Source organism: Carassius carassius, chromosome 8 (assembly GCF_963082965.1).
Source record: "Carassius carassius chromosome 8, fCarCar2.1, whole genome shotgun sequence".
Classification (NCBI taxonomy): domain Eukaryota; kingdom Metazoa; phylum Chordata; class Actinopteri; order Cypriniformes; family Cyprinidae; genus Carassius; species Carassius carassius.
The window spans coordinates 16,467,460-16,481,384 of NC_081762.1; the positions used below are offsets into that span (position 1 = coordinate 16,467,460).

The following is a 13,925-nucleotide window of genomic DNA, read 5'->3' on the forward strand; positions in this document are numbered from 1 at the left end:
ACTATGCATGATAGTAAGCTACTTGTTACTAGTGAGAATTGGTCTCTATACTGAAGTGTTACCTGAAATGGTTTTTACTATTAAAAATTACTAATAAATCTGTTGAAGTAATTGGCATCTTTTTTCTACTCTTCAGCCTCCATGTCTGTGATAGAAAACTTATGTGCATAAACTCCCGTTGGCACCCCTGTCCCCATCAGCCTCCTAAACTCTATTCTCCACCCATCTGCTCCACAAATAAGGCTAAGCTCTGACTCACCACATGCAAATGAAGATGTAATACGATTACAAGACATGCAATTAATTCGATTTGCCCATTCACTTCATGATGTCGCCTCTATCTAAGGACATGGCTTTCAAAAATGACAAAAAATGACTAGGGAACTTTACATGCCGTATTCCCACCCATCACGTTCAGCCTAAGCTGATGGGTTGGCTCCAGCTGCCGCTGACCTTGCAACACCTTTTAAATTGCTGAAGACAAGTTATGGATTGTTGGAGGTTTTCCTGAATGCTTAAGAAATAAATAAACATTCCTGGAAGAGCTGTTCTAATTTATTTACAGGAATGTATTGACATAGTAGGGTCACATAACTCTTCAGAACTGACGTTGAAGTCTGTGGTTTGAGGCTGGGTCAAGAATTTAAAGATTTTATTTTCTCTCCATCTTGTGTTTTGTAGGTGACCCAGCAGCGGAGGAGTGGTCTCAGTGGAGTGTGTGTTCACTGACATGTGGGCAGGGTTGGCAAGTTCGTTCTCGCTCATGTGTATCCTCTCCATACGGGACCCTCTGCAGCGGCCCGCTGAGGGAAACCCGACTCTGCAACAACACTGCCACCTGCCCAGGTGAGCCGCAGCATCAAGCAGGTAGAGTACCTCCATGCTTTTGGATGGCCATCTACACATTCACACTTTCTCACACTCTGCATGAGCAGGTCAAATAATTAAACATTAGTTGAATGTTTGCTTTTGCTTTGTAAGTATTATTGGCCAGTGCATGAGAAGAATCTACAGCTATTAGATGATTTGGTTAGTATTATTTATTTTGCATGGCACACACATTTCCTCCCTCCACTGCATGCTTGAAGTACATGTGCATCACACACACTGCATTTGTGTTGAGTATCTATTGTGGAACTGAGTACAATTGACACTCTGTACTACATTGATATAAATCAAGCTGTTCAGTCTTTTTTGTCCATGTACTTGAGTATGTACACTTGAGTTTGGTGTGCATCAAGGTTGTGTGATTTTTAGGTGAGATCAGTCTCAATCGTATTTATTTTTATTTTTTTTGCACGTCTGCACATTGTTTTTTGCCAAAATGAGTATTGGCATGTTAAAAACACTGTTTAATGGACATTTGCAGTCCTGGATGCTGATTGGTCAGTTCAGCATTCAAGAGGTGCTACAATGCACATTATACAACAGGGACTTTTCACTGTTTGTATAACTCAGCTTGTATGTGTTCGTTCCAGACAGACTGTGGGCCCTATTTTAGCGATCTAGTCGCAAAGTGTAAAGCGCACGGTGCAGGTGCACTCAGGGCGTGTCCAAATCCACTTTTGCTATTTTACAGACGGAAATCGTACGGGACAAGCAGGAATCCACCAAAGCTCTGTGTGATGAGTCAATTAATATATATATGGCACGATTGTTCAATTAATTAGCCAATTTCATTCATCATTATAAGTAGTAATAGGCTGAATTGCAAATAAGTAGCCTAATTCTAACACATGCAATGACTATCCATCATTAAATTTTTATATTTATGTAGCCTACACAATAATATCATTCAACACTGTAATCCTTTTGTTTTTAATATTTGGCATGTTTGTGTGATGCGCATCCCTGTGTGTAATAAGCAAAGTCAACGTGCACTGTGGACCTGCCCAGAGGCACATTTTCTACCAACACGCTTTTTAAATAACAAAAGCATATTGCGCCATTTACTTTAGACCAGGTTTGAGTCGATCTATGGCGCAGTATATTTTCAGCTCCTTAAAATAGCAATGCGCCAGCAATTCGCCTGAACACACCTCTTTTTAAGACCAGCACGCCCATGGGCACACAAATGGGCACAAATGCTTTTTCTTAAGTAAACGATGTGGCGCCCGATGGGAAAATGCGAGTGACTCTACTTGCAGGTTACGTCGATATGCCTGTAGGTGACGACAAGTGACTGTACTTGTGAATGAGTCAGTGAATTGTTCATTCAGTCGATTTCTTCAATAACACTGATTCATTCCGGAGCAAAACAACACTGACCTCATGAGTAAAAAAGACATCAATGCTTTCTTTACAAGTAGGAATATCTGGATGTTTTAATTAAATAACCATTGCAATTGTTGTTAGCTGTAAGCTGTGAATGCTGACAATACAATTTAGCATGCACACATTATCTTTTCATTTAGTTTATTTAGGATATCTCTTATTTTGCATTAATTAATTTGATCAATGTACACTGCTGTTCTGAAGTTTTTGTTGTTGTTTTTGTTTATTCTATTCATCAAAAAAAATGTAAGCATCATAGTTTCCACAAAAATATTAAGCAGCAAAACTGTTCTCAAAATTGATGATGATAACAAATGTTTCTTGAGCACAAAATCAACATATGATTCAAAGAATAATTTTTCGGAAGGACCATGTGACACTGAAGACTGGAGTAATGGCTGCTGAAAAAAATAAATCATAACTTTCCAAAACATAAAAATCTTACTGAACTCAAACTTTTGAACAGTGGTGTTCATTTAATAGACTAAACTATATTAAACACATAGCACAACAGGTCACACCTTATGGCTTGAAACATTTCCTAATCCACAAACCTGTTTGGATATGATCATTCCCTCTCCTTTTTTTCCCCTCTTTTGTATTGTTTTGGAGATTGAAGGAGATTTAATGCATGTCTACAGTTAAGACCCCAAATGATTTCAACAGGGGCTTTTTTGGTTTTTTTCCTGCTTTGTCTTTAAATGCTGAGTAGAAGATGCAAATCTTCATGCTTACAAGGCATATATAGATTGACCATTGTAGCATATCAACAGCTGTGTAAGTCCTTCTGTATGTTAGTACTATATTTATGTAAAACAGTTATACATAACATAACTCAATTTACCTCTCACTTGTGCATTCAGCCTGAGTTCTGATATTCAGCGTCTGGGCTTTGATGAGATGGTTGCCATGTTCAGAATTGGGCATTTTTCAGTCTCTCCAAGAGTGCGGATCAGTGCTTTAGGATATGATTTAAGGACAGTGGCAGATGATCTCAGCCGAGCGAGGAAGACTCATAGTGAAGGGTTTCTCCTGGAAATATCTGCCTGCCGATTATTGATTTTAAACAGTGATTGATGAAGCTCAGATATGAGCGAAATTATGTTCAGACACACAAACTTTTGGAATGCATAGATTTTTGATGCTATAGGACAGAAAAGCTGATAATAGAGAACTATGTGTCAATAAAAAGGTAAACAATGGCCATAAATAAGAATGTGAGATGCTTGCTGTTAACTTTTTTGAGAATTTTATACTATTTTTGCTGACAACATAAGCAGGCAGGCAATGTTTACCAAAGGGACACAAAATTTGGCAGAGAAAGACTGTGAACCAGAGCAGAGCCTCATGTGTGTGCGTGCATGTGTTCATAGATTACTTTCAATCCACAGTAAGTGTTTAACAGGGATGCACACTGACGAAAAGGGACCGAGTGTCTTTGAGATTAGTCTGAGCTAGCATAGCTTCAGTAGAGTTTAACGCTCAATGGAAGTCCCTTGGTCCTTCTTTTGGCTTTTGTTCAAACAGAAGTTAATTGATTTGCGAAAGCAATTATGCAGGCCAGGTTTATTTAGTTTGGAGGAGAGCTATTATTCAAAATTGATCAAGCACAGCCTTCAAATAAAATAGGTACTTTTAAAATAACAGCCATTCTGGCTGCAGTCTTAAATTGCCCTCTGTTTGCTCATTAGCTAATCCCAATCTAGAGCTCAGTCTAATTTGTGGACACAAGCTATCGATAGCTGTTTCCATCAGAATTAACACTGTGAATTCTTGAATTACAGTATGTTCTCTTTTGCTTTCTCAGTAATGGTATGGCATGTTTTACCATGTAAGCTTTAAGATTGGATTGTTTGACTGCATTTCTAGGTAATACATTGTTTCATGTATCGACACATCTCAAAAAGAGCTGTCAGCTGTCATACTTTTGAAGAAAAAATGTGTGCAGTTGACCTTTTGTATAGCGCAAAATGTGGAATGAAAGCTGCCATTAAGCAGTATATTTAGGCTTTTCAATAAAAGTTTTACACAAAAACAATTAGGAAACAAAAGCAATTAGTGATAAAGGCAATACAATAAATTTAACAAACTAATTTCTCAAGCAAATTTAAATGTGACAACCTCTTAAAAATCTACCTTCAGAACCTGGTTGATCCTTGTTTGAATGGTGTTAGTTTGACTATTTGTTACCCAACAACTAATACAAAATAAATGGTATTACATTTTTTGTTCAGAGTACTGAAATCACAAAAAGAAACTCAAATGAATACATTTTCACACATACAAAACCACTGCTACAGAAAAGCCTGGACCTTTACCCCAAAACTACTATAAATAGCAGTCATGGCAACTAGCCCTGATCTCTTCTGTAACGGACATGAAAGAATGTGGTTTTCTTCTCCAAACAAAGGCAAAGATATCAGTCAAAAGGTTTCCATGGCAAGATCACAAGTCATCTGCAACGCTAAACCTTGGTCCCAATGAAACCCAAAATCTAAATTAATCTTTTCATGATAGCCTTAAGAAATTCCCCTCAGTATGTTTGAGGATGTGTCTAGCGCTGCTGCATATCATTGTGTCTGGGCAGCGGAGCAGAGCAGTGCTAGGCCAAACTCAATCTGCTCAACTTTAATGAAGGAACACTATTCAAAGCTTATGTCTCTACTGATGAATGCAATCTGATGCAATTATCTCAGACAAGTAAAATGACTCATGAGTCAAATGGGGAAACTATGTTTAAGTAAATTTCTGGTGGATGTATTTATTTAATTATTATTGCATTTTATTTTTTACTGCTACTTTTGATTGTTGTTTTGGCTGTTATTTTATTTTATTTTTTATTTTTTCTGGTGTCTTCAGAGCCTGGTCATATTTTTAAAGTTGTGAGTCCTTTGTGAAATTGAATAGAATACTCAAATAAATAAAGCAGCATATTAATGCTGTTCGTGCAGGATTGTAGGTGATGTGGTTGCTCACTTGGGAACACAGCTCTAGTTTAAATGCAACAGTTACCTTATTGTTCATTCTGATGGGGCTTTGGTGCTTGACAATATACCCAGTAGTCATCTTTTTCTATCGGTAATTTAATGACCTCACAAAATGTAATTATTATTATTATTATTATTATTATTATTATTTATTTTGTATTATTATTATTTTTTGCATACATTTATTCATCTGTAATAACTGTTTGCCATTCTGTAGATGATAAATTTCCAGTTTACAACTGGCATGTGTCTTATAATAGGGCAAAATGCAATTTACAATATGATACAGGTGCTTCTCAATAAATTATAATGTCGTGGAAAAGTTAATTTATTTCAGTAATTCAGCTCAAATTTTGAAACTTGTGTATTAAATAAATTCAGTAAACACAGACTGAAGTAGTTTAAGTCTTTGGCTCTTTTAATTGTGATGATTTTGGCTCACATTTAACAAAAACTCACCAATTCACTATCACAACAAATTAGAATATGGTGACATGTCAATCAGCTATACAGTTGTCATATTCCTCTTGTTAAGCCACTCCTGAACCACAGACGACATCAGAGGGGTTTTACCTGGGCTAAGGAGAAGAAGAACTGGACTGTTGCCCATTGGTCCAAAGTCCTCTTTTCAGATGAGATCAAGTTTTGTATTTCATTTGGAAACCAAGGTCCTAGAAACTGGCGGAAGGGTGGAGGAGCTCCTAACCCAAGTTGTTTGAAGTCCAGTGTTAAGCAGTCTGTGATGATTTGGGGTGCAATGTCATCTGCTGGTGTTGGTCCATTGTGTTTTTTGAAAACCAAAGTCACTGCGCCCGTTTACAAAGAAATCTTGGAGCACTTCATGCTTCCTTCTGCTGACCAGCTTTTTGAAGATGCTGATTTCATTTTTCCAGCAGGATTTGGTACCTGTCCACACTGCCAAAAGCACCAAAAGTTGGTTAAATGACCATGGTGTTGGTGTGCTTGACTGGCCAGCAAACTCACCAGACCTGAACCCTAGGGAATCTATGGGTTATTATCAAGAGGAAAATGAGAAACAATAGACCAAAAAATGCAGATGAGCTGAAGGCCACTGCCAAAGAAACCTGGGCTTCCATATCACCTCAGCAGTGCCACAAACTGATCACCTCCATGCCACGCCGATTTAAGGCAGTAATAAAAGCAAAAGGAGCCTCTACCAAATATTGAGTACATGTAGAGTTAAATGAACATTCTTTCCAGAAGGCCAACAAATCACAATTTTTTTTTTTATTGGTCTCATGAAGTATTCTAATTTGTTGAGATGGTGGGTTTTTTGTTAAATGTGAGCCAAATACAATTAAATCACAATTAAAAGAACCAAAGACAGTCTGTGTGCACTGAATTAATTTAATACATGAGTTTCACAATTTGAGTTGAATTAATGAAATGATCTTTTCCACGATGTTCTAATTTATTGAGATCCACCTGTATATTATAATAGAGTATATTTAGTGTAGTAAAATAAATAGGCTTATCAACTTCTAAAAAGGGGGAGACAATGCTTTTGTTGTTGACGTCAAAGCCTGGGCATCCAATCAACTCTACAGCTTTTTGCCATAAAATCACTTAGTAGAAGCAGCCAAATTAGGCAGAAGCCAACATGGACAGGTTGAATGACATGAGGGTGAAAATGAAATAATAATAATAATAGTAATAATAATAATGATGTCTTTGTGTATATACTGTGTATATTTTTATAAAAAAATAGATTTTTATTTTTATTTTGCATATTGTTTTGGGAATAAACAATATTATAATATATGATTTTAATGAAGTGTCTCTGTGCTCATTTGGTCAACACATGTGGTGTGCAATATCAAATCTGGTTCCTGAAGAAAAAAAAAAAAAACTATTGAAACCACTGCATTCAATGAATCTCAGGGCAAAAGGGGCAATTGCATCTATTAGCCAACAGGTGGTGCTATGCATTTGTTTTTGCCCTTTAAATCTAGTGATGCATCAGACTACGCCGATTTAAGGATTGCTTATTCATCGCAGCTTTTTAAAGGGTAACTGCATCAGTTATAACTGCAGTCGCTGTTGGTCTTAAATGATATAAATAATATGTATGACATGTAAACAACACTAAACAATGCCTGCAGCCTGTGGAGCCACAGAACAGAGTTTGCTGGTGTTCTAGAAATGCTCTGAGGGGACATTGATCTATTGGTTTGAGGATTGTTGTCTGCCCCGCATGCCCGGTTCACAGCCACATCTCTTTCTGTGCCTGTTTATTTATTTCTCTCTGTCTAGTATGCTTCTCTGCCTTTCATCATCAAACCCTCTGATTTTTTTGCTGTTTTTTTTCCTGACTGTGGTCTGGTGGTCAGTGTGTACCTCTTTTTACATTTCTCTCTCGCTTCCTCCACCATAGAAAGAATCACCACCCCTTGCGGGGAGTGGATAGACAGGCTCTGGGTCTCTGCATGAGACAGCACAGACAGTGATTTGATGGATACGGCAGTATGTAATGTGGTCTACAGAGAAGCAATGAGCACTGCAGGCACATCAGCCCAGTATTCAACCTCTCCCCATGCCACACAAAATCAGTGCTGTTATCCTAGCCTCACGTTTCACCCTCTACAGCGCGCAATCAACAGCGTCATCAGCCTAAAACTACCAATGAAAGAGTACTTGGAAGTCCAGGCAAGAATAGACTGCCAGTGACTTGCTAGCCATGGAGGAGTTCAAAGTTAATTTATTTACTTCTTCTTTTCAAAGTCTCCTAAAACTAAACAGTATAAGATCCTTCAAACGTGAATTATTATGAATCAGTGGTTTTCAACTGGTTTTTCTTCTGGAATTAGATATAAATGTTAAATGTTTTTTTTATATATATTTATAAATATATTTTTATATACTTTATTACATATTATTATTTATATTTAATTACATTTAATTTTACACAGCATTCCGATACATGCTTGGCATATGCGATTAAAAAACAAAACAAAACAAAAGAATTTTAATTTTATATGGACATTTCTAGGTTAAATACTGTAGTTATAAATGCTTGTAAACTGATTACTGACCACAAATTTGTGTGCTGTATGGTTATGCTTAATAAATAAGCATGTCATTTTTCCCACTTAATCTGTCTTGAAAGTAGTTGTGAAATGAGACCGTTTGACTACTACTAAGTATATACTTAAAATGTGTTCAATATGGAAATATCAAAAATTTTACCCTTTAAATAATCTTTTATTGTTGTAGTTGTTGCCAAATTTGATTAAAAGTTTGGGTAAATGCTTAGCCTGTTTATTAATTTACTTTAATTTATTTATTTAAATGAATCCTAACTTACTATGCATAATTAGATTTGCTTTTACACTGTCATCGTCCACAACCCCATTCAATCCTGCACCTGTAACCTATTTTTAGGTCAGGAGAATGTGAGTTTTGGCTTAATTGCTGAAGATAAATAGAGGCTTAAATGTATAAATGTGATTTTTCTTACTAATTGTCTAATTTGTTCTGCTGAAGAGGGCAGAATGTGACTGAAAGTCAGGTTTTTTTTGTCCAAGTTGTTTGAGCAACGAGTACCTCTATTTTTCTACTTGTCCAGCCGCTCTCTATCATTCACTTCATGGAAGCTCTTTTTTTAATCTTCGTGAGGTATGTGCAGCTGAGCCATGGCTCCTTTGAGCTTTGCACTACAGAGCGCTATCAATTATTTATCAGCATGCATAATTCACAGTACATCCCTGCTCTACACTGAGAAGGCCTTACAATCTCTCTCCCTCGCTCTTTCCAAAAGCCCTATCCAAAATCTCCTTCCCTGTCTCTTTTACTTACTCTTTCTTTTGCCCCTTACTCCAAATTCTGGGCAATGCTCTTTCCTTCCATCCCCTGTCAGGATCCATTTTTCTTTCCGTCCTCACCTGAATCACTCTTTTCAGTCTTTCCCACCCTTCCATCTTCCTCCTTTTCAGTTTTTCATGTGTATCTTGCCTTATATTATAAAGTTTTTTCAGTTTGTCAAGTTTGTCACAACCAAAAATTCCTCACTCTTTCTTTGGCAACTCAGATAATCAAATGCTGACTACCTTGTTGGTTTTGTAAGGATGTCTGCTCTTCAGTTTCCAAAGATCCCTACAGTTGGTCACTGTAGAGGAAACAAAAGGGGAAGAGAGTTTAGGCTCACTTTGGGTGGTTTTGTGGTTGTCACACTGCAGTGGTCAGTCAAAGGTCATTCACACCCTCAGCCATAACATCTCATCAAGCCCACAGTCATTTGTTTGTTCCAAAGGTTAGCTACTTAATAACCTAGTAAGCTGCCTTCATAGCAATAAATTTAAGAAATCACAAGTGCTTGCTTCCAATGCAAAAAATGTTTGATATATTACATTTTTATAGGTATAAATTTTACAGGCAGCATTACCTTTCTTTGCAGTGGTAAACCCAGAATCATTGGGACTAGTCCGTTTTTAACATTTAAATAAAATTAAACTGACCGTTTCAAACCAAATTGTGTGTACTGTATATTTATATAATTTCTCTCACATTACTTGAATTGAGTGTGAAGAAAGATATGTATATTACTTAAATGATTTTATTTTATTTTTTTACTTTTTATAAAAAATTGTAACATGATATGAACTGACACACACACACACACACACATTCAAATAGAGATATCGTCTTTTAAAATGTGTCAGTTTAATGCCCACAAAACCGGCTGGTAAGTACTACAACAAGCTACTTCCTGGGTTTGTGGCATCACAAATTTACATAAACCCCACTCCCGGGAACATGCAACGAAGGGGGCGAGGACATGTTGCACTGCTTTAGAGAAGAGGAAGAGTTTTTGTCATGCCTTCAAAATCTATAGATGGACGAAAACATCTATTTTTATATGAATCGCGATTCTGTCTTCAAATGATTCTAATGGATTTGCAAGTTTCAAAATCAATGTTCTAAAGCTGCGGTTCTCAATCCTGTTCCCCGCATCCCCCTGCTCTACACACACTCTGCATCTGTCTCTCTCTCTCGCACCTGATTCAGATCACCAGCTCGTCAGTTCCAGCAATGAACCGTTTTACAATTATACACTTTATGATTACAGAGTGACACAATATTTTTCACATAGCTACGAGAAGTTAAACATGAACACAGCTGCCATGGTAGTGAGCAATACTTGCTGGCAAACACTTACCGTTACAAATTAAACAATTACTTTACAAAAATGCTACAATGCAATCATCTGTTCTGCTGTGTTTAAGCTTTACTCAGGATGAAACCATATATTTAAAGGTAATATAAGCAGTAGCATTTACAAATAACAGCGTATCCAAAATTATGAAACAACAACAAACAAAAAAACATAACCATTCTGAAACTTCCGCTAACAGCCGTGCTTGCACAGGTTCTGTGCAATCCTCTTCACTAATATACTCTGGGTCTCAATCGGCCTAAAAAAAGAAAAAGGCATAATGAAATACAACCAGGAAATCATCGGAGCATTCATCTGAGAAGGGACCGAGTGGTGAAGAATAAAGGTAAATTATGTGAAAAATAACGTTTTTTTTTTTTTCTTTTGTAAAAAACGAAGCATTAACATATGTTAGACTGCACCCCATAAACACAATCAAACCTAGAAAAAAAAAATAATAAAAAAACACCTTCACCCCCTTTAGGTGATTATAGACTGTTTTATATGCACGGTATATATTAGTGTCCAAAGATCTGTTGTGAAATTCTAGGTGACACAGCCCGATAGGTCAAACTGTGGCTCTGTCCGAAAGCCTAGGCAGCTGACTTGCTGCCTCGCTGTCTTATGAGGCAGCATGTCCTTGCAGGCAGCATTTTTGCATGAAGGCACCACATGAAAACGATTTCGGAGAGGCTTCTGTGGCAGTGTAACGGTTTAATGATCTACAACAAAATAGAACGAGTTTTAATTCTAACTAAACCAATATTTAATTATCGTAATACTGATTTCTCGCTAGAAATAACATCAAAAGTGCAAAAAGTTAGTCAGAAATATACATTTACACACAAACTGACCACCAAACACAACTTTCAGATGCCATCTTTATTTTTTAGCTCAACAGTCCCAGAATGGAATGCACGGGATTGTGGGATATCAAAGGCAGTGAAGGATACATCTATGCTGCCTTTAAAATTCCATTAGAAGAAGGTACCTCCGGAGACAGGAAGTAAAGCAGATTTTGGATTCGGACGTGCCTTGATGCCTTCCTGCCTTGGAATGCTGTCTCCAATGACAGCATTTTAGAGTTTTCGGATGCAGTTTCAATCTGATGTAATTACATCATCATCACATGGCACAAATGATTGGCTCTTTTTGTATCAGCAGCCAGTGAGTTTGCTGCTCAACATTCAAATACTTGGCTAGTGCTTCCTGTAGCAGTTGCAGCGTGTATCAGAAACCCTCCAGCTTCCCCAGCTCCAGCTGTATCTATATATAGCTATATAGATCTGCTATGGGGTGATTCATATGTATTCTATATGGGGGTTATTATTATATATGTTATTTGAATTTGAAAAAGTATATATTTAAAATTAATTAAATATGAAAATCTATCAGTAAAAAAATGCTTTAAATGATTGCCTAAGTTAAAACAATTGTGTGCTGATTCCTCTTTTTGCATGGCCCAAATTTTGTATGTTCCAAAATAATTATTTATGAGGTCTCTGAAGGCAGTTCCCTGTGTAAGCAGCTCATTAGGTTTTGGAACAGAGCTGGAATCGGAACAGAGTCATACCTGAAAGTTCAAGATCTCCATATGACTTCTATTAAAAGAGTTGAAGAATACATCTAGGGAATACTTATTTCGGAAGTCACTGAACATAAAATGAAATGGAACACATATCGCTTTTATTGATAGTCAAAGAATCCTTCGGGGACACAATCTCATTGAAATCCTCTCAGCAGGAACATAATCAATTGGACACGTTTCACGATCAAACGGTGCATTTCATCTAGTTTTGCTCTACCCATGCCTTGATCTTTTGCACTTTGGTGCGCCTTCTTACGAATAAGTGAGGTCTCATTCATGTTATACATGCTGTTTCATTTTCATTTCCTTCTCTGCCCTCAACCCTTGATCTGAAGGCTTCATCCACTCTGGCGTTTCACGGTTGAGGCCCAGTCTGTTGGTGGCATTCCTGGTTTTATCCTTCAGCTGGGCAGGGTTTCACCTCTCTGTGTCCCTGTGTGCTGATTCTGGCTACTGAAGGACCCTCTGGCCCACCTTCATCTTTCCTCATCCCCATTGGTGGTTTTGTTGGTGTTTGCAGTGCATGGGCTGTGGGAGGATTGGTCTTCATGGAGCCTGTGTTCAGTCACGTGTGGCCGTGGCACTCGGACCCGGAGCAGGATCTGTGTGCTCCCCCAGCATGGAAGCAAGGGCTGTGGAGGGCCCGAGGTGCAAACCAAACTCTGCAATATAGCTGTGTGCCCCGGTTAGTACTAATCTCCATTCCCTCATCTGCCAGTATGTTCTCTCTTCTCTCTTACTCAATCCCATAGTATGCTCTGCCTTTACACTTTTATCACAGTGAGTCTCATGCACTAATAATTGCAAAGGTGTGCAGAAAAGATTTGCTTGAAAAATCGTATAATATTCAGTGTATAATATAATATAGGAATAGTTATAACAATTTTGTAATTTAATAACAATAAAGTCTATGTGGTTTGAGTAAACTTGATTTATTTTGTGCATGTATTTATATGCATCTGCAGTTGGTGAATGAGACCCAGTGTGCTCTATGCTCTGGACTCTTCCATCTTCCTTATTCTTTGCCCTTTTTCCATGTTGTATGTCGTCTCCTGCCTTGTCTGTCTTTTCACGTTTTCTTCTGGCTGACCTTTCCCTTTCCTTCCTGTGTGCCATCCTCACTGCCTCTAGCTTCACCCCAGTCTGCTTGTCTCTCGTCGATCTTTCTCTCACTCCTCCTGTCCAGTCTCAGTCTGAAGGCGGCGCCTGAGTTCTGTGTTGTCTGCGTTCTCTTTCTGCAGCCATGCCTCGTAGTTTCTCCTGGATTTCATTCATTCATTCATTATGCCAGTCTCAATTATTAATGTTTTTTTAGCTGAAGTCTTACTCAAATGGGGGCTCGGCTCGAGTTAAGCTAATCGGAATCGCAGATGAACCAATCACACGTGTCCGTGCATGCTGGGGTTTGTTGTTTCTTCTTCACCATGCGCTCCGGTCTCAACCAGCAGGATCCAAAATGAGTTATTACCCCACTGAGATGAGCAATAAATCATTTGTCTGTTACATTTCAATTCATTTTCAGTTTGAACAGTTGCTCCTGCCTGGAGTTGAAGACCTCCATTAGGCTGACAGTTGAAGGGTTAAGGGTGACAGCCAATCACTGTGATTGTCTTTTATTTGAGGAGGCACAAATGAACAGCTGGGCCAGTCCGGCCGAGCGCTTTTTGACTGACAGTGATTACAACCTGTCAGAGAGCAAACCTTCCACCTGTCCTCACCTACTGAGAGGCGCCCATGTGTAAAAACATCTCATCCGCCTCATATTCAAATTGCATTCATGAATGGCTACTGACGTGTAATCTGCTGATATAATTTAACACTAGACTCAACATAATATACCTTCTCCAGCTTCACAGTAAAGGACGGTTAGCTGTGTGAATCTAAATGGAGACGTTGTAAACAT

At 38.0% G+C, this 13,925-nt stretch overlaps 1 protein-coding gene across 12 annotated transcripts in view; it reads left to right on the plus strand.

Annotated features, from left to right (window-relative positions):
- Window positions 1-13,925, plus strand: part of adgrb2 (adhesion G protein-coupled receptor B2) — a 300,747-nt gene that overhangs the window by 165,740 nt on the left and 121,082 nt on the right. For 10 of the 12 annotated variants that reach the window (XM_059556467.1, XM_059556463.1, XM_059556465.1 and 7 more), the window contains exons 4-5: window positions 682-846; window positions 12,543-12,707. In XM_059556467.1, coding sequence (XP_059412450.1) covers window positions 682-846; window positions 12,543-12,707 — 330 coding nt within the window. Of the gene's footprint in view, window positions 1-681; window positions 868-12,542; window positions 12,708-13,925 lie in introns of all 12 variants that reach the window. The other 2 variants (XM_059556472.1, XM_059556470.1) reach the window with 2 other exon arrangements.